The sequence below is a fragment of the Thalassophryne amazonica genome, chromosome 18 (assembly GCF_902500255.1).
Source record: "Thalassophryne amazonica chromosome 18, fThaAma1.1, whole genome shotgun sequence".
NCBI classification, from domain to species: Eukaryota; Metazoa; Chordata; class Actinopteri; order Batrachoidiformes; family Batrachoididae; genus Thalassophryne; species Thalassophryne amazonica.
The window spans coordinates 16,975,435-17,002,837 of NC_047120.1; the positions used below are offsets into that span (position 1 = coordinate 16,975,435).

At 40.6% G+C, this 27,403-nt stretch overlaps 1 protein-coding gene across 1 annotated transcript in view; it reads right to left on the reverse strand.

Moving 5' to 3' along the window:
* map2k6 (mitogen-activated protein kinase kinase 6) overlaps positions 1-25,229 on the reverse strand; it is a 250,419-nt gene extending 225,190 nt beyond the window's left edge. Inside the window, exon 1 of the mRNA XM_034193373.1 lies at positions 24,858-25,229. Coding sequence (XP_034049264.1) covers positions 24,858-24,948 — 91 coding nt within the window. The 5' untranslated portion in view covers positions 24,949-25,229. The remainder of the gene's footprint in view (positions 1-24,857) is intronic.
* Between the last annotated feature and the right edge of the window lie 2,174 nt (positions 25,230-27,403).

A 27,403-nucleotide genomic window follows, 5' to 3' on the forward strand; every position in this document is an offset into this window, starting at 1 on the left:
GTGGGCTCTACTCCACATGACAAGGGGTCTGTGCTGCGGTGCGCCATCCACAAGACACGTATGTCAGGCAGAACATGGGCGCAGGGCAACTGGACGCTGCTTCTCATTCATGTTATTTCATGACTGTATGTCTGTAACCATGGGTCATCACCAGAGGAACAAACGGATCATATTTGTATTGCTCGTTTGATAAATGTGGTGTTTTATATGGTGTGTGATTTTAATTTTTTTTATAATACTTCCATGTCGTTCCTGATATGACGCAGATTCCCGCAGCTTTCAAAGGACTGCTCTGTAGCTCAGTGGTAACGTCTCTGAAGGGCAATCAGAGCATTTGCTAGGTGTGGGTTTGAGTCCCGAGAGTGGTATGTTTTTCTTTTCTTTTTTTTTTTTTTTATTTATCCCACATAAGCGGCGCAATGTGGTCCCACAGGTACCAGCTAGTTTTTATTTTTTATTTATTCCACATAAGCGGCACGATGTGGTGCACCTCGCACTGTTCCTGCTTGAAAGATACTGTCGCGTGCGCGCTTGCCCATCAACGCAATGTTTCGTGGTGCGCTAATTCAAACGGTTTCACACTGTTTCGCCGTATTTGACCAAACTTCGCACTTAGGGAGAACCCTGGACTGTTGATGTTTTTTAAACACACAAAAGTACTTTTTATATGATTACTCAATGAATTACCAGAATAATTGATCGAATACTCAATTACTAAAATAATCAATAGCTGTAGCCCTAATGTCTATGCACACATTTACAGATTTGTTTGCACATTTACAGATTTGTTTGCACATTTACAGATCCGCGCCCACATTTACAGATTTGTTTGCACATTTAGAGATTTGTGCCCACATTTACAGATTTATTTGCACATTTAGAGATTTGTTTGCACATTTACAGATTTGTTTGCGCATTTAGAGATCCGTGCCCACATTTACAATTTTGTTTGCACATTTAGAGATTTGTTTGCACATTTACAGATATGTTTACAGATGTACAGATCTGCGCATGCATTTACACATTTGTCTGCACATGTTCAGATCTACTCACACATTTTCGGGCCCTTTCACACACCAGAAAAAAAATCTGCGAACCAAAAACAAAATGGGGAACCACGAAACATTCCACCTACTGTCGGGAGGAACACACGGTTGGACAGGCTTGCACGATACCGCGGCAACCGTTTCATGCTCGCTCGTGTTCACACGCATGAGTGTGTGAGCATGTGGAAAGTTGCGCACACAACAGCGGAGCAAAAAATTAATAAAACACCACAATTTATAATACTTAATTCCTGGTATAAAGAGAGGATTTAGCCTCTGCCTACACGTACAGCAGGAAGTAATGAAATGACATGGATTACTGTTCTCCCTTTCATGTTTTAAACAAATTACCCAATGCGCTCGTCTCATGAAGAGCCGGCAGCTCCAGTGTCATGAAGAGTCAGCTCCATCTCATGAAGAGCTGGACTCTCCCGTCATAAACACATGGAGTGTCCAGTGGGGAAATCCCGCAGTGACATGCGCCTCGCAATGATTTTCAGCATGACACGATATTCACAAGCACTGTGGTGCGCTGACACAGCGGTCATCTGAAGCAATATGTGTTTTAATTCATTTCCACGTGAGGACAGCATGCCGACGTCCGCACCTCACAGTACAGTTATGTGAGGTCGTATCCTACAAGGCACCGCAGGGGTTCCCCAGCTGTGACTTGAGAGCACAGATATCTGAACAGTTGCAGGTCACAGGGGGACATGCCCACCTCTGTCTATGGACCTCGGCAGCTCACCAAAAAAAAGGCTCACTCTCTGTACCTTCATTCTGTGATTTTTATTTTATGTATGTATTATGTGTTTGTCCTGCATCTGTCTGATGTCTGTGTTTGTAATGTAACGCCTTGCATGCACAGTCACGTCCAGCTGACAGTCGGCAGTCAGCTGACAGGCGCTGTATGTCCATTCATGCAGGATCATTTAAGGGGAAAATCCACACTTTGTGTGTGCATGGTGTGTGATCACAGTGCAGTGTTGGAGGTTACAAATTGAATGATTTTTGATAATAACTCGGGAATTCTCATGCTTGTCTTTACTGAGGGACTGGAAGTACGGAAGCCCATTGTATGGAAGCGATTACAAAACTTATCTCGTAATTACGAGATTTTGAACTCATAATTACAAGACCTTGAACTCATAATTATGAGGTCCTGAACTCATAATTACGAGATCTTTTCTCGTAATTACGAAACCCTGATCTCGTAATTATAAGAAAAGATCTTGTAATTACGAGATCTGCAGTCTGATTTTTTTCATCCAGTGAATGCAATATGTTGCCGTAGAAGTGGAAAGCAAGCATGCGGGAAAACTCAACTACAACCATGAACTTATCAGACATCACCTGGACAAGACATACGTGAGAATGCAATTGTCCAAATGAGCTGGACCGAACATTAAAATGGACAATAACTTGCCAGCTCTTGAATACAAAGTTCATTTCGCAATCATCGATTGAGCCCATGTGTGAATAGCGCAGGTTATTGTTCAGAGGATTCACAGCGAGCGAGTGGGGGTGCTAATGACTAAAGAACAACCAACCGGGAGAAGAAAAAGGGCCATTTACACAAAGATCCTGGATTGTCCGCCAATAAAGGCCAACGCGGAAATGATCAGATAAGTTCAAAGAATAGGAAGAGTGATTTCTACAACATAGTTTTTCAATCATGTCCTCCATCCTGAACGTGCTACCAAGTTACAGTCCCTCAGCTGAAACTGAATGGAGTATTCCTGGCAGGCACGTGATGCGAACAGGGTTCTACACTGATCCCCGGAAGTCACTTGGCCATGCTGGACAAACTGGGAATCAAATTTACTTGCCACAATATGAAAGCCATTTAAAATCAATCACTGTGCATATATGACTAGTTAACAGCGCTCTCATGCACTAAGAAAAATTTCACCTTCAGCTGCTCCTTTATGTTTTATACTGCTGATCAATTCCCCTTAGCACAGTAGTAAAACTAGAAGACTCAGACTAATATTGATTGAATGTTTTAGTTTTTAAAAATATATTTATTGTTATTATTGTTGTTATTATTATTAATAGTAGTAGTGTGCAAAAATGTCTTTAAAATGTATTTAAAAGTGGATCTTTACTCGAAGGGGTTTGGAGGGTTCCCACCCCTCACCCTGCTGCCTACGCCCATGTCACAGACTGTTACAGTTTGTTAGAAGGAAGAAAACACACATGGACAAAATTGTTTACTACCATGGACAGCACTACTGGAAGAAGTCTACATAATGTGCCATCCAAGAGAAACACACCTGGTGGAATTTTGAAAGAAAGGTCCTGACCTGATTCTCTGGACACTGGGCCTCATGCAAGAACATTGTCATATTTTTGTTTTAAATTTCTTCCTTTTTTAAAATGATGGCATCGTATGAGTGCGCCGTACATTCAACAAACTCACCAAACTTGAGATAGCTGTAATCGCATACCACCCCTGTGTAAATCAATGTCTTGATCTGATACTTGTACACTATTTTCCAAGACAGCACGCTTGCACAGAGCACACAGGGAGCACATTAAAGTTAATCCATGTGAGTGCATGACAATCTCAAGAAGCAACCAAGAGAAAATGCACCTCAAACCCTGGTTTTGAGTAAATCTCCTACAACGCTGAAGCCGTGGCGACACACTGCAATACGTTTTCAGGTTGAACGTGGCCTTGATGTCTCCTGGCTTTTGATTGGCCAAGCACACCTGACATAGCCACATATCTGTCAAGAGCAGATAATACTGAAATACACAAGACAGGTGGTCCTCCAGGAGCAGGGCCGACATTTTGAAACCTTTTGGTCTGTTGTTATTGTTGTTCACATGCTTCCTATTGTTCACATCTGTGCAAAAATCAATAATATTGGCACATAAGAATGCTTTTCTTCTTTTTACCCTACAAAATTAGGTAATCTTGGTGCAGAAACATGTTAAAGATTTAATGTGATGCATAGTGCACATTGGTGTGTACAACCCCAATACCCCATACATTTCATTGTATGAAATGTAAATAAAAACAGAATACAATAATTTGCAAATCCTCTTCAACCTATATTCAATTGAATACACCACAAAGACAAAATATTTAATGTTCAAACTGATAAACTATATTGTTTTTGTGCAAATATTTGCTCATTTTGAAATTGATGCCTGCAACATGCTTCAAAAAAGTTGGGACAGTGGTATGTTTACCACTGTGTTACATAACCTTTCCTTCTAACAACACTCAAAAAGTGTTTAGGAACTGAGGACACTAATTGTGAGTGTCATGATTGGGTATAAAAGGAGCATCCCCAAAAGTCTCAGCTGTTCACAAACAAAGATGGGGCGAGGATCACCACTTTGTGAACAACTGCATGAAAAAATAGTCCAACAGTGTAAGAACAATGTTTCTCAATGCTCAATTGCAAGGAATGTAGGGATTCCATCATCTACAGCCCATAATATAATGAGAAGATTCAGAGAATCTGGAGAACTTTATACACGTAAGCTACTTGTTGAAAACCAACATTGAATGCCCATGACCTTTGATCCCTCAGGTGGCACTGCATTAAAAACCAACATCATTGTGTAAAGGGTCTTACCGCATGGGCTTGGGAACTCTTCAGAAAACCTTTGTCAGTTAACACAGTTTGTCGCTACATCTACAAGTGCAAGTTAAAACTCTACCATGCAAAGCAAAAGTCATACAGCAACAACACCCAGAAACGCCGCCGCCTTCTCTGGGTCTGAGCTAATTTGAAATGGACAGACACAAAGTGGAAAAGTGTTCTGTGGTCTGATGAGTCCACATTTCAAATTGTTTTTGTCCTCCAGACAAAAGAGGAAAAAGACCATCCAGATTGTTACCAGCGCAAAATTCAAAAGCCAGCATCTGTGATGGTATGGGGGGGTGTTAGTGCCCATGGCATAGGGAACTTACACATCTGTCATGGCACCATCAATGCTGAAAGATACATTCAGGTTTTGGAGCAACACATGCTGCCATCCAAGCAACGTCTTTTTCAGGGACGTCCCTGCTTATTTCAGTAAGACAATGCCAAACCACATTCTACACGTGTTACAACAGCGTGGCTTCGTAGTAAAAGAGTGCAGGTACTAGACTGGCCTGTCTGCAGTCCAGACCTGTTGCCCATTGAAAATGTGTGGCGCATTAGGAAGCGCAAAACACAACGGAGACCCTGGACTGTGAACAACTGAAGTCGTACATTAAGCAAAAATGGGAAAGAATTCCACTTACAAAGCTTCAGCAATTAGTGTCCTCAGTTCCCAAATGCTTATTGAGTGTTGTTAGAAGGAAAGGTGATGTAACACAGTGGTAAACATACCACTGTCCCAGCTTTTTTGAAACCTGTTGCAGGCATCCATTTCAAAATTAATATTTGCACAAAAACAATAACGTTTATCAGTTTGAACATTAAATATCTTGTCTTTGTGATGTATTCAATTGAATATCGGTTGAAGAGGATTTTCAAATCATTGTATTCTGTTTTTATTTACATCTTACACAACGCCCAACTTAACTGGAATTGGGGTTGTAGTACACTGCTCTACACACCTAGTAAAATGTCCAACAATATTCAATCAGGCTTATTTGGATTCTACATGGTAATTTTTTTTACCAAAAAAAAAAAATATGTTTGTTGATCCAAACTGTAAGTTTTGTGATCTACTCTGCCCCTAACTGCTATCATTTTGTATGTCTCCCAATCAAAAGAGCAGAAAATGAGTATAAACAGGTGAAAAGTTGGTTAATTTTGATACACCAGATCAAAACAAAAAGCAACTGGTTTTTCTTATGCAATACACCACAGACCAGAGATAGTCTACTACCTGCTGGACATGTTAGGGCTCGCTGGAGTTCATAATCTTATCATCACATGCATGATGACAATAGGAGCGGGTGTGGCTGAAATTTATATGTTGCTTGAAATGCGCTTGATTGTCAGCTTGAATGAGCTTGATCTAAAGCCTCAGTCTGGTTGCCACCAATGCCATATTTTTTAAAATAAATCTACTATATTGCATTATAAGGCTCAGCCCTCACTTTCATTCTCAACCCATTTCACGAGGAAAGTCTGCAAACCTGCTGCTATCACAACTGCAAGGGTTACTCCAGGACAAACAGAGGCAAGACCTGGATTTAGCACGTGTCATTTTCAGCAGTTCTCCAACAGAAAATATTAAGAACCCTTTGCTTGCAACTGGGCAATTCTATGGTAACGGAATTACAACAGCAGCAAAATCTGGACATATGGCATCTAACCACAACAGATTAGCTCAGATTGTAATTCCGTTACCGTTGAATTGCCCAACTACGACTGTGGCAAATTTGAAATAAACAGGTACTGTTCAAATCTTAAAATGTCAGCATCCTAAATATTGCTGCTGCATATTGGTATTAAAAAAGTTATTGTTGTATGCAGCGTGTGTGCATACACACACACACACACACACACGTGTATAGTGTGTGTATGTGTGTGCACAGAACTTGCATGCTCACTAAGTCAACACATGCAAAAACAGCCGTACAATTAGTGGCTTATTTGAACAATGGTGCAAACAATTCTACTGTTATTGCAGCAAAAAGCCGAGGCAGGCCTGGAGCCGGACCAACAATTGCCCAGTCGAAACAGCAAAATTAGTAAGTATGCTGTTGAAAATGCAGCCCCCTCTATTTGCGTGACAAACGCAGCATTTGTGCAGGGGTGCGAAGGTCAGCTGGAGCTGGAGAGAGACACAGGCGTGTCACACTGTGATCTGCAGCACACGGTCGGGGTAAAAAGTGTCTCAGCGGAAGCCCTCGACATGCAGACAGTAACTGTAGTGCATGTGTGACTAACAACCTGAGGAGGCAGGAAACCACTCACAGAAACAGGGATTTAAGCAACATCCTTCATCTGAGTGAGTTTGTGCCACTGACCAGAAAGACGTTCATGTCAGAACTGCTTCCGCCGGCCCACACTCGGGTGGGATGAGAACGCCTGTCATCACGTTAAGAGGATCCTGGCGGACAATTATCTCATCACTGTGATGTATTTTTCATTGCCTCTTGTGCATCCACTTAAAAAAATAAGGAATGATTTAACACATTCTGCAAAAAAGAAAAAAAACACACCCGCCCTCCTGATGCCACCATACGGGGGCAACCAGCACACGACACTGTCAGACAGTCACTCAAAGTGTCAGAGGACACTACTAAGATCCGGCTTGCTCAGGATCATGACATCATACTTGCTTCTCCACTGTGCTGGCGTTCAGTACGACTACAGCAGTAAGGACATCAAACAACTTCGCCAACATAATCCGCAGAGTGCACTCTGATGTCCAGATATAAAAAAAAAACACACCCAACTACGCTGTCTTTTTCTTTAGTGATCTTGGCTAAATGGAGAGTGCCGCTGCATGATGCTGTATCAGGAACTGTCCTCTTTCTGCTTATGCAGAATTCCCATCCCACGCTGGAGCTTTGGCCAATCAGAAGCCTAGTCTGAAACATCAGACAGCTGAAGAATATAAATGCATGAGTATCTTAAAGTAAAAAAACAGCAAACAAATGTGCAGCTCTTAAAGCTCTTAACCTGATCTCTGATCAAAGTATTGAGCACACACAAAACTGTTTGACAGACTCTGTGGGCATCAGCTAAGGAACTCATTTTACAGATGGGAAAAGGATGTTTGTAGGACAAAAACAAACACAAACAGATATGCAAAAATTAAAATCAGCTTCTCATGCATTTCCTTAATCGGTCATGGTGTGACACCAGCTGTCCTCATGTCACAAACTACAGCGCAAGCCGAGGGTGACACAAGGTCAGAAGGCACATACATTAATTATGTGTCCAAAAAAAAAATGGAGGTAATGTTAAAGGGAAATTGAATTTATTATTTTTTCCCCTCATGTGACAATGATCCAATCTATTTTTTAAAAACTGACCCTTGGGTTTTGTGATCCATGACACCCCTAATACAAGGTGATTAACCTTAAATGACAGACATGATACTCAACAAATAAGCTATTTGTGTTCTTTCCTTGCCCTTTATGGAACAGAATAGGGCTGCACCTAACAATTGTTTTTTTTTTAATCATTTAATCTAACGATTATTTTTTTTCGATTACTTGATTAATCTAATGATTACTTTATTGATTATTCAAACGATTATTTTAATTACTCAATTTATGACAAGGAATTTACCCAAAATAAAAAGCAAAAGCATGCCTTATTAATATTGCAAGATTTTATTCAAATACCTCTTGAAAAACAAAACCTTTGTTACAAAAGTAACAAGATAAAATATGCAACAAAAAATAGCCCGGTCTTCACTGGTAATCTGGTTTAGTAACATAAAAGGAAGTGTATTTCCTGCATGAAATGTGTTGATCATCTCACGAAAGCCTTGGCCTTCAACAACAGCAAGAGGTCTCATGTCCTTGGTAATCATCTGTAAGATGCTGTCAGTAAGCTGAGCAGTCATCTGGGGTGTGCATGGATTCAGGTTGTTTTTGTGATCAAAGTCCTCCACACTGCTTTGCCCCTGTTGACCCTGTTAACTAGCACACAAAGCACATTTGTCTAAATTCCACATCACTGCTGTTAATGATATTAATAATAACAGACCGTATTTGTCAGACAGCAGTTCAGAAAAATACTTGACTTACAATTCAAAACCAGTTACCCTTCAAATAGATTGATTTGGCATGGTAAAGTTTGCTTTTTTCATCAGACAAAATTTTACCCCATTTTTGATCAATTCAAAATTTGATGTCAAAACACCCGAGAATCCATTACTCGGGATGTCCCCATCAGGTGTTTTTTGGCCCCGATCTGATTCCAAGTCATCTGATTTTGAGTATCTGCTGATACCAAGTCCCGATCCGATACTTTAAAAAACTGAATGAACAATGTATAAATGCTAAATATATAATATTTTCATTTTAATCACCTTATTTTATTATTTATCACTTAAACAGTGCACTTCTCCTTGAGGTAGCTTGAACAATCAAGTAATAATCTATCAGACTTAAAAATGTACAAATGTCCATGTTATTTTATTTGTCTAAAAATAAATGTCAATGGTTCCTTTTGTTAAACAAGAAATTATCTAATCTGAAATAACAGGCGGTTTTAATTTACAGATGAAAGGTTTCTAAAGAACCATTTATTGATTTATTTAGCTATTTTAAATTACAAGTGTTCTAAACTTTTTTAATAGTAATCAGAAATTTTGAGGTAACAAACAACAACAACAACAAACATTTCCAAAGATTTTTCATCAGAAAACTGCTCTATAAATGAACAGTCCTGTGACACATTTCTGTTTTGTACAGATCAGTGGTTTCTGCACCGATCTGTTTTGTACAGATCAGTGGTTTCTGCCACTAGTCATCCATGTTTTGGCCCAACGCATCGTTCTTATTGGACAGCACGAAGCTACGTCACAGCTCAGAGCATCGAAAGTTGGATTGGGTTGAACTTGTGATGTTTTTTCTTTTGTTCAATAATAATAAAAAAAAATTGGGTTGAACTTTGACAAGCGGAAATGCACGCTCCCGCCAGAAGCATCGTTTTAGCTCAGCTTCTGACGCCTCTAAAAAGCAACGCGTCTCATTGAAAATAATGCTTTTTAGACCGATTCTTGATGCCTCTGATGCTTCCGATGCAATAATAAGCTTGAAATAGCACTAATCAAAATAATGAGGATAAAATCTATATCGGATTCCTGATTAGGATGCAACGTCCGATTTCGATCAAGTCTGAAACCACGTGATCGGGCCCGATTTCCGATCATGTGATCGGATTGGGACATCGCTATTTGTTACATTAAAATATATAATAAAAATAGCCAACTTTGACAAAGCAATTTTCAAATCCAAGCACGTAGTGAGAAAAACTGAGCATGAGGCATCATCAGGGATGCCCTGAACCTCTGTAAACCATTGTTCGTTTGGTGGAACTTTTCCTTATATTTCTATTATCAACACTTTATGAATTTTATAGGCGGATGCTTTTAGGGCCAAATCCTGGTGAGCAAGAAATTTGAAATTCCTCATATATTAGTCAATATTTTGACTGACTATTTCAGTAAATAAGGCATCATTTCATATGTTTTCCGATATGGAGCGTTCATATATGTAATTAGTTTAATGATCAGAGGTCAAGGTCATTGACAAAGTTCAAGGTCATATTTTCTTTAGCAATGCAACAAGCACTCTGAAACTGTTTTCCTTGTGTTTGATCAATTTTGAAGAAGTAAAAACTGTGTTCAGATGTAGCCACAATTTATCACTTGGTGCTTCTCCTTCTGTGGTGTGTCACATTTATCACTGTCTGTCAGCTGCCTCCATTTGTTGTGTACTCAATGGATCTAGTACAGATCTGCATTGGGATTTGGCACAAGTTTTACACCAGATGCCCTCCCTAACGTAACTCCAGTACTAGCCGGACAAACACACACAGCCCCAGTCCTCCTATGTGGCTTCCCAGTCAAGTACTCTGCTGAACATCTAAGATCTGACGGGATCAGGTGTACACAGTGCAGACTGGCTATACTGCACAAGGTATTTAAACATGACATCGGGGTGAATGTGAGGCATAATTGTAAAGCTCCTTGGGGCAACTGTTTGTTGTGATTTGGCGCTATATAAAAAAAATTGATTGATTGATTGATAAAGCGCTTTGAGCATCTGATGCAGATGGAAAAGCGCTATATAAATGCAGTCCATTTACCATGACATGAAATATACTAATATTTTAAGATATGGATTTTATTTTCTTCAACTTCTTTTCCACTTTTTTGGAGCTGTAGGCTGTATTTTTTAAAATTAACAAAAACCTTGAAACATTTCAGTATAAGTCTAGAAACAATATTTTCACTTTCTAAAGAAAATGTGATACACCACAGACAAGGAGTGGGCATGGAGTCTGTTTCTGACAGGGTAATGTAAGTTTAAAAAATGAAAATCATAATCATGTTTGTTCACACCCCCCAGGAAGAGTTAAAGGATCTGGCAGAGAATCTTAAAGTGAAACCGGCGTCGCAGACCAAATGCCCCCCCCCCCCTAAAAATTGGTCCACCCTGCCTCCACTGCACATTATTAACCATCAGACGACAAGGTAAAACCTCTTAAATTATAAAGTCAGTTCTAAGCAGAAATGAGGCAAAACTCAGTGACGATTTGAAACAACCAACGCACTGTGAACGCATCAGCTAGCAGCTCGCTCTGATCGCTTCCTCTGTCTTTTATGATGACATAAAGCTGAATTTATATGGAAATGACTTGTACAAAAAGCTTCAGATATCTGTCACCGAGATAGATGATGACTGGACTGCAGTTTGAAGCAGAAACGAGGCAATAATGCGTGAACCGCGGCTAATGACAGATGCGCAGTGAAGACAGGGCAGACGGATTTTTAGTGGGACTGTTTGGTCGGTGACACCGGGCTTGTGCCACACACCCTGCACCTTCTGTGAAAGCAGACAAATAATTTTCAAAGCACTTTCATTTTTGTTTTGGTCAATGCTTAACAACATTATCAGCTAAAACAGGCATTTTTGTTAATGCTTGTAAGTGCAAAATGAAATTCGGTCAGCCACTTGCAGGCATGTACAAAATAAGACACACAAAATCCTCATTTACATACTACTATCACGTTACCACCCCCTGCCATTTGCACAGTTATAAAAAGTTCTCCAACACAAACATGCAAAAGTGTGGAAAGCCAACCCAATTTAGCACTCGTTTTATGTGATCTTAGTAAATCAGGCCCAGTATGTCCACCATTCTTCTCTCCGTCATATCAGCCAACTCTCTCCTTTTATCAGTCACACTGCCAACATGCAAACATCCGACTCTCACTTCCACACTTCAGACTTTCCTCCTCTTTCACTACCTCTTCTTCTTGTTCGCCCAACAGTACCTTCATTTCCACCACCACCCTGTTGTGGAGGTCACTGTGGACCTGGCCCTCAACCAAACAATGCAGAGACTGTTGGAAAAAGTACCTGCAGCTCGAGTTGGCAGGAAGTGAACTCATCTCTCTCATTTCAAAGCAACAACTGAAGACATGGAAAGTGCTATTTGTAGAAAGGTATGTCTGGACCACAACGCTGAAAACACCTGAATTATATGGATGACAGCGACCCTGAAACTGGTCTAAACGGCATGTAATGAGGCTATTCCACAGAGCAACGTTCACATTTAAACCCGAATAGCATTCCGGGGTGCTTTTTTGAAGCATCACAGTAATTCCTTGATCCTTCTTTGTCAATCTTGAACAAACTTGGTATAAAAACAGTAGTTACGGCCATCATCGGCACCAGTTTTGAAATTGGGGTCAAATCTTCAAACTATTCAAAAATTTCATCCCGATTCGTAAAATCATGGCAACTGCGCAGTGACTTCTGGGTGTTTAAGTCTTAACAGCTGTGAATGTTTATTCAACATCTATTTATAGAAGTTAAATAAACGTTCACTTTTAAACCAGTTTTCTACATATTTTCACCATAACCATTTTTTAACATCTATTCAACATTACAATCCTCCTTTCTGGAAGTCTTGATTACAGCGCACCCAGTAAGTATTCACAGTGCTTCACTTTTTACACCTTTTTATGTTACAGACTTTTTCCAAAATAAATAATTTTTTTTTCCAAAATTCTATACACAATACCCCATAATGACAATGTAAAAAAAAATTGGAGATAATTGCAAATTTAGTAAAAATACTTAAAAAAAAAAAAAAAAAAAAAACTAAGAAATCACATGTACATAAGTATTCACAGCTTTTGCCATGAAGCTCAAAACTGAGCTCAGGTGCACCCTTATTTCCACTGATCATCCTTGAGATATTTCTACAGTTTAATTGGAGTCCACCTGGGGTAAATTCAGTTGATTGGACATGATTTGAAAAGGCAGACACCTGTCTACATATAAGGTCCCTCAGTTGACGATGCATGTCAGAGCAGAAACCAAGCATGAAGTCAAAGGAATTGTCTGTAGACCTCTGACACAGGATTGTCTCCAGGCACAAATCTGGGGAAGGTTATCAAAATATTTCTGCTTGCTTTGAAGCAATGAGCACAGCGGCCTTCATCATCTGTAAATGGAAGAAGTTCAGATCCACCAGGACTCTTTCTAGATCTGGCCGTCTAAACTAAGCGAACGCGGAGAAGGGCCTTAGTCAGGGAGGTGACCAAGAACCCAATGGTTGCTTCAGCATTCTTCTGTGAAGAGGAGAACCTTCCAGAAGAACAATCATCTCTGCAGCAATCCACCAATCAGGCCTGTATGGTGGAGTGTCCAGACAGAAGCCACTCCTTAGTAAAAGGCACATGGCAGCCCACCTGGAGTTTGACAAAAGGCACCTGAAGGACTCTCAGACCATGGGAAACTAAATTCTCTGGTCTGATGACTCTTTGGTGTGAATGCCAGGTGCCATGTTTGGAGGAAACCAGGCACCATCCCTTCAGTGAAGCATGGTGGTGGCAGCATCATGCTGTGGAGATATTGTTCAGCAGCAGGAACTGGGAGACTAGTCAGGATTGAGGGAAAGATGAATGCAGCAATGTACAGAGACATCCTGAATGATAACCTACTCCAGAGCGCTCTGATCTCAGACTGAAATGATGGTTCATCTTTCAGCAGGACAATGACCCTAAACACACAGCCAAGATATCAAAGGAGTGGCTTCAGGACAACTCTGTGAATGTCCTTGAGTGGCCCAGACAGAGCCCAGACCTGAATTCAACTGAACATCTCTAGAGAGATTTGAAAATGTCTGTGCACCAACACTCCCCATCCAACCCGATGGAGCTTGAGAGGTGCTGCAAAGAGGAAAACTACCCAAAGATAGGGGCACCAAGCTTGTAGCATCATATTCAAGAAGACCTAAAGCTGTAATTGCTGCCAAAGGTGCATCAACAAAGTATTAAGCAAATGCTGTGAATACTTATGTACGTGTGATTTCTTAATTTTTATTTTTAATAAGTATGCAAACATTTCAAAAACACTTTTTTCATGTTGTCATATTATTTTGGAATAAGGCTGTAACATAACTAGGGATGGGTATTGATAAGCTTTTGCAGATATCGATGCCATTATTGATTCTGCTTATTGATCTGATTTGTTATTTTACAAACCAGCCTGTCAGGAGGCAATCCGGATTAAGTTGTTTCAAGCCCTATGCTTTATTCACGTGAGTCAGACATGAGAAGATTGCTCTTTCCTTCTCAAACTATGTTATTCAACGATATTATTCTACACTCAACAAAAATATAAACGCAACACTTTTGGTTTTGCTCCCATTTTGTATGAGATGAACTCAAAGATCTAAAACTTTTTCCACATACACAATATCACCATTTCTCTCAAATATTGTTCACAAACCAGTCTAAATCTGTGATAGTGAGCACTTCTCCTTTGCTGAGATAATCCATCCCACCTCACAGGTGTGCCATACCAAGATGCTGATTAGACACCATGATTAGTGCACAGGTGTGCCTTAGACTGCCCACAATAAAAGGCCACTCTGAAAGGTGCAGTTTTATCACACAGCACAATGCCACAGATGTCGCAAGATTTGAGGGAGCGTGCAATTGGCATGCTGACAGCAGGAATGTCAACCAGAGCTGTTGCTCGTGTATTGAATGTTCATGTCTCTACCATAAGTCGTCTCCAAAGTTGTTTCAGAGAATTTGGCAGTACATCCAACCAGCCTCACAACCGCAGACCACGTGTAACCACACCAGCCCAGGACCTCCACATCCAGCATGTTCACCTCCAAGATCGTCTGAGACCAGCCACTCGGACAGCTGCTGAAACAATCGGTTTGCATAACCAAACAATTTCTGCACAAACTGTCAGAAACCGTCTCAGGGAAGCTCATCTGCATGCTCGTCATCCTCATCGGGGTCACGACCTGACTCCAGTTCGTCGTCGTAACCGACTTGAGTGGGTAAATGCTCACATTCGCTGGCATTTGGCACGTTGGAGAGGTGTTCTCTTCACGGATGATGCGAAGGAGATGTGTTGCACTGCATGAGGCAAATGGTGGTCACACCAGATACTGACTGGTATCCCCCCCCAATAAAACAAAACTGCACCTTTCAGAGTGGCCTTTTATTGTGGGCAGTCTAAGGCACACCTGTGCACTAATCATGGTGTCTAATCAGCATCTTGATATGGCACACCTGTGAGGTGGGATGGATTATCTCAGCAAAGGAGAAGTGCTCACTATCACAGATTTCGACTGGTTTGTGAACAATATTTGAGGGAAATGGTGATATTGTGTATGTGGAAAAAGTTTTAGATCTTTGAGTTCATCTCATACAAAATGGGAGCAAAACCAAAAGTGTTGCGTTTATATTTTTGTTGAGTATATATATTCAACATTTCAAATTTTTAAATATCCCAGGGAGAAACCCCTGATTAAATAGGACTTTACACTTCTGGCCTAAAAAAGACAGGTGCCCTCCTCAGAGCAATGCAAGGCCCCTCCACAAATCTGTGTCTGGCGCCGGGTGTGAGCTGGTCGCTTTGTCGCTGTCTCTTGCAGCGATATATATATATATCTATATAAATATAGATATATATATATACATATATGTCAAGCTGGAAACTATGAGGGGCAATTAAGGATGTGGTTTTCCATTTTTGCATTCTGACAAACAAACATGTTTTGAGAATGTGTGACATTTTGACTCACTGGGTCCAATATATAAATAAGTCAGATGGGGGTGTATTATCAATTATCAAGTTGTTCACCAATGAATATGGCTTTATACACCCTGAAGAAAACCATACACTCTTCGGCCTCCGGCCTCAGGTGTGTATTCATTGGTAAAAACAACTTGATAACGATTTTATCATATACCTATAAATGATAAATGTTGTATGGTTTTCTGAAGGGTGTAAAAAGCCATATTCATTGGTGAACAACTTGATAACGATTTTATCATATACAGTGGTCCCTCATTTATCGCGGGAGTTACGTTCTAAAAATAACCTGCGATAGGCAAAATCCGCAAAGCAGTCAGCGTTATTTTTTACAATTATTATAGATGTTTTAAGGCTGTAAAACCCCTCACTACACACTTTATACACTTTTCTCATACAGGCATTAATATTTTCTCACTTTTCTCTCCTGTGTAAACACTCAAAGTTCAAACCTTAGTAGAAAAAAAACAACGTTTTCCTATAAATAATTATGATGGCTTTTAGAACTAACAAATTTAATTTTAACGATCAACCTACGAGGTTGGACACCTAAGAAATTATTAATAGTGACTCACCAGTATTTCACAGTTCCTCTGACCGCGCCTCTTCGTTACTGCGCCACTCCGCTGTCCGGATTGGCTGATTACTCAGGTGGTATGAAAAATATTACCCGTCCGCGAAAAGGGTGTATTGCTATTTATTCTTTAGTGTTTTATCCAATCATATTGGCGTATCATTTATAGGTATGTGATAAATATAGATGTATACGGTGCATATGGAAAGTATTTACAGTGCTTCACTTTTTCCACAATTTATGTTACAGCCTTATTTCAAAATGGATGAAATTCACTTTTTTCTTCAAAATTCTACACACAATACTGGTGGAGATTATGACTGCAATCTCTGCTGGTAGAGACTCCAATCGCAATACATATACTAATTATAAATATATAAATTATTTTCAATCTGATATTGATTTTGCAGTCTGACGATTATTCAGTCATTATAGTCTTCAAAATTGGGAGCATTATCAAATTATACATTGTGATAAATTTCAAAACCAGATAAGAAATGTTCATTATATTTTATTACATCCAGCATTTGCACAAACTATTCAGCGTACAAGGACAAAACTCTGTCCTCTGACCTGACCTCACTGCGACGACTATGTTAAATGAAGACATTGGTGGTTATGTTCTGCAACCGTCTCATCATTGTAATTTTTCAACTTTTGATTTTCTCTCATATTCATCAGCATAAGAAATTCAATGAAATAAAGTTCAATACGGTGAGTGCAGTAAAAAACAATACTGACAGCAAACTGCACCACAGAGCACAACCTCAAAATTGTGTGAAATCTTAAAGTACAGGCATCCGCAAGTAGGTTTTTAAAACTCTGCCCCCTGTTGTCTGAGGTCTTAGTGAACCGACCTTTTATACCTTGTATTTGTGACAATATGATGTCAACAATCACACAATTACTAGACGTGCTCTGCCATCGATGCAGGTCAAAACATGTCCTGCCGACTGACAAAACTGCACATCTGACTGATCATTATATGATTTCACAAGCAATGTAAGACCCGGTACACATCCAGACCCTGTGCTGACTGCAGCCTTTAAATGTAAAACTTATTTGATATGGATGCACATTCTTGAACCGCTTCACATCTTCCTTTTCATGCAGACTCTGAATCAATGTTCAAAACACAGGGGTTTCAAAATGTTTCCATAAAGTGTTTTGAAGTAGCCACACTAATTTGCAGTACCAGTGTCACCGACCAAACGGTCCCCCCTAAAAATCGGCCCGTCCTGCCTTCACTGCGCATGCGTCATCAGCCGCGGTTCACGGATTATCACATCGTTTCTGCTTCAAACTGTCATTTCAAAGTGTCACCGAGTTTCGTCTCATTTCTGCTTAAAACAGCCTTGTTATTGCTTAAAACTGACTTTAGAATGATTTAAGAGGTTTTACCTTGTCATCCGATGGTTAATAATCCCATTTAGACCAATTTTTTAGGGGAGGAGCGTTTGGTCTGCGACACGGCAACAAGTTTTGTCACCATCCCCAGCCACACGCTCTTATCGATTCCTCAGCTTGACTTTGTCCAAGTACTCTACATCATGTTTCTCCCCACAGTTGCTTCCTGAGGCAAGCTTCTGTAGATGACAACTCAAGAACAATCAGTGCCATCATATTGTACCCCACCCAATTAAAGATGATGAATTTGTTCATGGTGATCTTTGATGCACCCAATTAATCCCAAAACCAACTTTGTTTTGCCTGTGTAATCTCCTGTCAGCTCCACCCCTCAGCCTGAGTTAAAGGGTTCAGCTCGCAACTGCGGGGTGAATCATGGTTCGAAGTCCTTGAGTAAATTAGAGACGAAATATACTACAGTATGGGAAACTGGAAAGAATAGATAGCATGTGCACTTGGAGATAGTGCCAAAGGTTTTCATCAGTGATGGACAACTGGCTTGATTACCCCTATAATAGGACAGGCCTGGCAGGCAGCCTGGTCAATCACAACCCCCACCAGGCTAGGAATATGTTTAAATAATGTCAATGAAAAAGGAGGAGAGAGGAAATAAAACAAGATACCCATTAATCCTTTCTGTGACTATGCCGTATGATGCTGTTCCAAAATCTGACATCTGTCTCACACCAGATGTATTGTGTGCATGTGATGTGTGACAGGTTGACTATGCATATTATGTTTTTTTTGTTTTGTTTTTAAACGGACCTGCTCCAGTCAGTTAAATGGTAAATGGACTGCATTTATATAGCCTTTTTCCCATCAGCATCAGACACTCAAAGTGCTTTAGAACAATAATGCCTCACATTCACCCCAGTGTCAGGCTGCTGCCATACAAGGCGCCGACTACACAACGGGAGCAACTAGGGGATTAAGGACCTTCCCAAAGGGCTCTTAGGGATTTTCTGGTCAGGCTGGGATTTGAACCGAGGATCCTCTGGTCTCAAACCCAACACTTTAAGCACTAGACCATCACCTCCCACTTCCATCTTTCCACATCATTTGTCTTTCATTATCCCCCCCAATACTCTTCCATTTCTGTGGAGTAGCTGTTTATTGGAGGTTATTTTACAGGGCATCTCCTGGTTTTTGGTTTTGTTTTGGTTTTCTGTTATTTTTGTTGGGTTGTTTTTTTACGGGGGCAGAGGGGAGTCACAGTGCATGCAGTCAGTTGTACGGCCATCAGATGATAGCTACTCCCTGAAAGTACACATCATATGGAATATGGTCTGACATATAAAGTTAATATATAATAGCATCTGCTCTAACGGCTACTGAGATCTGACATTCCACCACAATGATCTTAGCCTTCACCCAAATGCCTGACCTCTGGCTGACCTTGCCAGGGCAGCGCTGTAATCCACCAAAGCATGTGCCATATTTGGTCCAAATCAGACTGAATTCCAGGACCCGCACCAGCACATGTTCAATGCAAAAACGTTCATTTTGCTCTTTGACCCCAGTAATTCACCTTTGGAAAATTTAGCCTTGCCAAGGCAATTCCAGAACCCTCAATTAGGGCTGCAACAAAGGATTATTTGCATCATCAATGAATCTGATGGGGTTTCGACATGATTAATCGATTAATCGAATTAGCGGGGAATTTTTTTAAAATGTGCCAGGGAAACAATTTATCTCTCCTTCCATCACAGAACATTATTTGAAAACTTAAAATACTTGAAAATCAACAAATCATCAAATGTCCCTTGGCTGTTGAAATATAAAATAATAAAGAATAAAACAGTTTATAATAAAGAACAAAAATAATTATTTCAAATGGCATTGCTTTATCAAAGGGCTGAGTTTCCATAAAACAACATTGAAACATATAAATGTTATAAAATATATGGTGAAAAAAAGAGGTATTTTTGTTGCTGCAAATGAGCAATTAGCATAAACAGTTAACCATAAAACCTAAATCAAAAACTGTAGCTAGACTCATTATATGTTCAACATTCTCTGAATAACTTGTAAACTATGTGGTCATTTCACAATGACACACGTGACTCATGTCTCTTTCTCTAAAATTGTATTGTAGCATTATTAGTTATTACTACTATTATTATTGTTGCTATTATTATTAATATATAAATAAAAATAAATTAAAAAATATTATAATTTGTAATACATTTGACTCTTTTACGACAACAAACGCTCTTTAGGGTTTTAGTGGGGAAAATTAAGATAAATTGAAATAAAACAAATGAAACCAACAAAGCAGCAGCTCGAAGCACTCCTTCATTGGTTCAAGATTCAAAGCAAAGCTCGGTTGATTATATCAAAGAAACGAAACGTGCGGTAAAACAAAGTTATTTAGCAACTAATCGATGACTAAATTAGTTGACAACTATTTTAATAATCGATTTTAATTGATTAACTCGATTAGTTGTTTCAGCTCTACCCTCAACATATATGTGCCAAGCCTGGTGGAAATTGTGTCTAAGGACCTCAGAGAAGTCGTGGAACCAACAAACTCGTTATCGTGTGATGATCTCTAATACGTCTGTGTTAGTTTTGCTGAGGAGCATTTGAAAAAGTGAAGACCAGAAAATGGAGTTGTTGTAACCAGATAGCAGCCGAGACTGTTTTCAATTGCTGAAATAGTTTGAAAAACGACATTAATATGGTTGATATCTGTGACCTCTTCCCCAGATAGAGCAACTCCAGTAAAACCGTGAACAGGGAACCAAGCAGTTCACACAACTCACCTCTTTAAATAGCAACATGAATCTGTCCTTAAACTTAAGAAAGTACCAAAATACAAATCTTCACTTTTAGTCTGTGAAAACTGATCTCAGGAATCAGCTGCACGGAGACCACTTGGCGGTCTGCATGAAGATTTTGATAAATGGGTCTAATGTGGAAACATTTCCATATCATAACTCTACTGGTGAATTTTTCCTCCAAACCAAGGAAGATGAAGTGCAGCAATGAATCACTGTGTTGCTCATGTGCCATTTCTAGAAAGTTCAGAGGTTACACTGTTTATTTTTAGACGATAAAACATTTCTTATATTTGGTCCCCACATTTACACTGATGTGTGGCTCCTATTTTATATATATATATATATATATATATATATATATATATACACACACACGAGGTCTGTGATAAAAGTAACGGACCTTATTATTTTTTTCAAAAACCATATGGATTTGAATCACGTGTGATTACATCAGACATGCTTGAACCCTCGTGGGAATGCGAGAGTTTTTTCACGCCTGTCGGTTACGTCATTCGCCTGTGGACAGTCTTTGAGTGAGGAGTCGTCCACCCTCTCGTCGATTTTTTCATTGATTAGGAATGGCTCAGAGACTGCTGCTTTGTTTGATCAAAATTTTTTCAAAACTGTAAGGCACAACTGAGTGGACACCATTTTATAAATTCAGCTGGTTTTCGGTAAAAAATTTTAACGGCTGATGAGAGATTTTGGTCTGTAAGTGTCGCTGTAAGGACGGCCCACGGCGCCTGACGGCGATCTGCGCTTCGAGGCGTCAGCGTCTCGCCGTTTCAAGTTGAAAACTTCCACATTTCAGGCTCTGTTGACCCAGGAAGTCGTCAGAGAACTTTCAGAAGAAGTCGGCATGAGGAGTTTATTCGGACATTCCATTGTTAACGGACATTTTGTAATGAAAGAACGTGCGGGCAGAGTCGCATGTCGGGTCGGACCCGACCGCGGGGGGTCGCGACAGGAAAAACACCTCCGTTGGAAATCTTAACGGGCAAGTTGGAACATGCCCAAGCTGTTAAACAATTTCTCAGTTACTCACTTGTTGAAAGCCATTAAAAGCTGCCTGAATTTTACAAATGGTTTTCAACACGGAGGTGTTTTTCCTGTCGCAGCGCACACAGATTTGCCAAGTCGTCACGGAAACGACTCGGCGAATTTGCGCGCACGTCTTTCATTAAAAAATGTCCTTAAACAGTGGCATGTCCGCATAAAGTCCTCATGCCGGCCTCTTCTGAATCTTCTCTGTTCTCTCACGACATCCTGGGTGAATTAAGCCTTAAATTAGGATGTTTTCAGGTCAAAACAGGCCGACGACGGCGCCTGGAAACACTGCGCGACGTCCCGCTCCGTGGGAAATCCTAACAGCGACAGAAACACCCCATAATCTCTCATCAGCCGTTAAACTTTTCACCGAAAACCAGCTTAATTTCTCGAATAGTGTCCACTCGGATATTCCTCACAGGTCCAGAAAAAATGTTGATAAAGCAACGCGCGCCGTCCGCAGCGGCTATTCAGACAAAGAGATTCCGACGGGCGGGGTGGAGCACTCCTCACTCAAGGCCTGCCCACAGGCGAATGACGTCACCGACACGCGTGAAAAAACTCACGCATGTGCACGAGGGTTCAAGCATGTCTGACGTAAAAACATATGAATCAAATCCATTTATTTTTTTAAAAAAATAAAAAGGACCGCTTTTTTCATCACAGACCTCGTATATGTGTGTGTTATAAAAAGACAAAAAATGTAATATGAATAAAATCTAAATTTGCTGAATATCTTCAGTTGCTTCTGAAAATTGTTTGAAGAGATATGGATGAGGGCAAAAGTATGAGCCCCCCTATGAAATTTTATGTTTTCTTCAAAATTTTCCCAAGTGCTTTCTTAACAGAAGGTTTTCTAAACACCCTAGTTTATTTTGGATGCTTATATTATTTTACTTTGTACAGAGTAACAAAATTATGTCACAAAAGCCAAAAACTACCAATTTGCACAGTTTACAAATTGGAAATATTCTGGAATTGGACGTAGAACATACCGGAATTATACTACTATACAAGGCTTGCGGAAATGTACGAAGTCATGGTCCGGAAGTGACCTTTGACTTCCACTGAATCTATATATTAAATGTAAAATTAATAACATGCAAATACAGATGACAATAATATTCTCTATGAAAGGGGTTTTCCGCTGTTTATCTCAAGTATGGATGTGCTTAAAGATGCATTCTGTGGACAATCACCGCACCAGCAGCAGAGAAGGTGCAATCACATTTGGTCTTCATTTACATACAATTTCTGCATTAATCTATTCACACATCACGGCTACAGAATCATGTGATCGAGTTCAGTCAGCACCTCAGCTCAGCTTTTGGCACACAGACACAGCGCACTGTGAAGAGGCTGCACACCTCTGCAGGCAGATTTTTTTTAAATGAAGCCAATGGGACACACTTATGTGCTTTCATGTGATGTGTTCAGACCAGCTGCTCTGACACACTGAGCACACCCCTTACCTCTGTGCACAGCCAAAACAGCCACAAAAAAAAAAAAAAAACATGAAACTGAAAGCTAACTAGACAGAAGCTACATGATGGAAAGCAGACTGTAGATGCAAATCCATTCTATTCAGCCTAATTCAGTTGTTCAGAGTTATGTGCAATATTGTCGAACATCTTGTGCAAATGTCTTCCAGTCATTCACATAAATTTATCGTACTTATTGTAAAAAAATAAAAATATTGTTCACTGTTTCTGTACTCTGGCCAAATACTTTCCATCGGGATAAATAAAGTTCCATTATTTATTGATTTCTTTTTTTTTGTTTAGGAGTGACGGCGGTGTGTCAAGCCTGTTTATTGAGTAGACACTCCTATTTCTGTCATTTATACCACACTTCCTTAACCTGTGTGCATAAATATCACAGGCATCCTGTGATAATAGCATTACTTCACCTCCCCAAATAAAACTAATCCCGTCAGAACAGGGCTTTTGTCTGCCTTTCACATTTTGCAGTGTGGCTGGAAGACTAAAGAAAAAAAAGACAAGAATTCATGTCTACTGGTTGCTAGTGCAGGCTAACAAGTGCGAGAACCCTCATTTTTGTGAAATGAAGGCTCATACATATTGCTTATCACAAGAAAAGGCAAGGAAGCATGAATACTCATCAAGGAAGATGCAAAAACAAAATCTTCACAATGACAACATAATGCAATCTGCAACCTCACCACTAAATGACACCAAATACTACATACTGTAGCTTTAAGATCTCTTCAGAATAACTTTGCACTGAAGTGCCACTAGAGGTCATGGCATTAAAGTGCAGTTTTTGTGTAGAGTTGTCATGAAAAAACACCAACTGTGGATTTGGGGGCATTGTAATCGTTAGTGACACAGCTGGCCAGATCTGCGTCCGCATGAAAGAGAAGCCGAACCTTTAGACTCAAACCATCTGGAACTCTCCTACCTACCTGTGCATGTCCTGCACAGCCTGTTATTGAGGGTGTGAATGTTGTGCAATGTACCAGCCTCACTTTGGACTTCTTGGAAAACACGGTGAGGGGAGGAAAACACACTGGAGCCTCTTTTGCAGCCGCTGCATTCTCTGCAAGCTGTATCAACTCAAAGTTACGGCTCAGTTTTGCAGCTGCAGCAGAACCGTGATAAAAGTTGTGGCCAAACTGTGAGGGATCTCATGCACCCTGCACATCAATGCGTGTGCACCCAGGGGTTACTCACAAATCCGGCTGCTTGGACGGAAGCAGCAGATGACAGACAGCCTTGAGCTTTTTGCATGGAGACTTGGATTTTAATAGCCTGATGCCCCTTGAACTGTTCGCACCAGTTCTCTGCGAATTCTATTCTTAGAAATTTCGTCTTCCATCTGTTCGAACTGCAAGACCTCACAAACAAATGAGCAAATCTGCACAGAATTAAACAAGCCCAAAGTTGTGCAGTGACAGCTGCAGATTGTCACGTCACATATAAGCGCGTGCACGCGGCACGGTTTTCTTTACCGCACGAGACGCACACGTGCAGAGTTTAAACAGAGAAAGCGTTGCAGTGTCCGCGGGCACCTCGTGACTGTGCGTGCGTGCGTGCGTGCACCGAGCACAACGCGCCGGGGCGCGCACAGCATCGTTTACCAGGAACTGTGCAAAGAGGAAGATCAGGAAATGCAACGGACCCTGAAAAAAGAAAAGAGCACGCACACTATCGAACTTTAAAATGCACGGGCCGTGCCCGAGCTGCAGCCGCGCACCGTGCACGCCGTGCAGCAATGATTGCATGTGGACAGTTGTGCACAGATCGCGTTCTTACCTCCCTTTGGCTGAGACATTTCCCCTTTGCTTTGATGAGGGGGAGGGGAAGCAGAAAAGACTTTGCCTTCTTTCTCGCTCCCTCCCTCCATCGCCCTCGCACTGGAGCTTCAGCGGCTTGCTTTGCAACAAAGATGCAAAACACAAGCCTCGATCTTCATGCACTTGGAGCCTTTCTGAGTCCGAGGCGTGCGTGTCCGTGCACAGGGCGATATTACCAATGCACAGCCTCCACGGGCGTCTGCAAAGAGGTAATTTTGCAATTGCACTGCAAAGAATTCTCCGCCGCACTTACATGATGGGCTAAGGCTGGCAGCCGAAAGCTCCTAACTTGGATCAGTGTGAGCCCCTGCGAGAGAACGTTCTTCCTGCTTGCACGGCAGAGCATGATGGGAAATGTAGTCCGGCCGCTGCAGCGGTTAACAGCAGACTATATAGTGCAGCAGATAACAATATTTAGAAAGGAATACTTCAAATGGTGACAAAAGCACCAAATTTGGTAGAAGTACACCTTAGATATTACTCTTTTGAAAAGAAAAAACAACAGGCCACTTGAATTTTCAATATGTGGGTTATTCTTAGACTACGGGCACTTATGTCCTTTGATCATATTGTATGAAAAACAGAAAAAAGGGGAAATTTCACACTTTTATAGTTATCTTTACAATGAAAGTGTGTTAAGAAATTTGTTCTAGTAGTCTTTGATGACTTTTTCACCTTTTTTCAGCATTATTATATGCAAATATTGCCGTTTTGTGCTTGTCCCACACCCAGACTTTTGATCTTCAATGATAAAAATTAATGGCAAAAAAACGTTTTTTCTAATGTTTTAAAATATCTCTGAATAAAATATCAGTAAAATAATCAAAATATAACTGGGGTATTCAATGTCATACAACTGTTGTGATTTTTTTAAACAAAATGTAGTTGTCCCACACTATTGCCGTAATTTCCACCACAACACTGTAATGTCCCTTTAAACAGTTTGTATGAAAGATTGTTTGGGTAGTTTCTATGGAGATAAACAGTGACATCAGAGCACATGTATATAGCGCCAAATCACAACAAACAGTTGCCCCAAGGCGCTTTATATTGTAAGGCAATGGTGTGGTGGAAATTACATTTACAAGGCCAATAGTGCCCATAGTTAAAGAATCACCCATGTAGTGGGATGAAGGTCCCCGGTCCTGATTGAAAAGACGTTCCCGCTAGCTTGGCTAACGGAGAATTCCCCTTTGACTGACCTGGTAGAAGAATGGTCTTTATTGTAAGCTGTCCGGGTTTGATCCCACCACCATCCCGGCCACAAAGGTCCTGCGGTCACACTCTGGCATCACGAACAGGATGTGTAGTCACAGAACATGCTTAAATGCACCTGTGACTTCGGGACAAAGTCAAAAATGGTGGGGAGATGTGTAGCGGGATGAAGGTCCTGGGTCCTGATTGAAAAGACATTCCCGCTAGCTTGGCTAACAGGGAATTCCTCTTTGGCTGACCTGGTAGGGGAATGGTCTTTAGTGCAAGCCGTCCAGGTTCGATCCCACCGCCGTCCTAACCACAAAGGTCCTGTGGTCACAATGTAATTGAAGAATTATATAGTGGTCAAAATATAAAAAGGCTCCAGTCATATTGAAAATTATACCACATTATTTGTCTGATTGTAAAGATTCCAAAAAGGTATAGTTTGGACTATATATGACTGAATTCTGTAGAGTTAGAGGTAAAAACAAGAAGAATGGTGATAAAGGTCAGTTTCAGTTTGTACAGGGGTCAAAAGTTAGAGTTGCTCCAATTTTGTTCAAACGTGATGCAAGTTATTGGTTGAGTTAATAGGGTTTCAAAAAGGAATAGTTTGCACCATGTATCATGCTTAGTTATCACGTTACGGGGTAACATATGTCACACGTCAAAGAATTCAATGGACATCAACATTATTTGACCTTTACTTTAGAGATCAAGCATTCAACACAGTCAGAACTATTCCATGTATTAATCCAAGTAGCTCAATCAACAATTTGCACCAGTTTTTACTAAAATTGGAGCAACTTTAATTTTTGACCCCTGTACAAACTGATATTGACCTTTGTCACCATTCTTAAGGTTTTTACGCCATAACTCCATAACATTCAGTCATAGATAGTCCAAACTATACCTTTTTGGAATCTTTAGAATCAGACAAATCTTCTTCTTTGTCTTTCGGCTGTTCCCGTTAGGGCTCGCCACAACAGACCAATCGTTTCCATCTCACCCTGTCCTCTGTATCTTCCTCTGTCACACCAACCGCCTGCATGTCCTCTCTCAGCACATCCATGAACCTCCTCTTTGGTCTCCCTCTTCTCCTCCTGCCTGGTGGCTCCATCCTCGGCATCCTTCTCCCTATATACCCTGGGTCCCTCCTCTGCACATGTCCAAACCATCTCAATCTCGCCTCTCTGACTTTGTCTCCAAACTGTCCCACCTGAGCTGTCCCTCTGATATGTTCATTCCTAATCTTGTCCATTCTTGTCACTCCCAAAGAGAATCTCAACATCTTCAGCTCTGCCACCT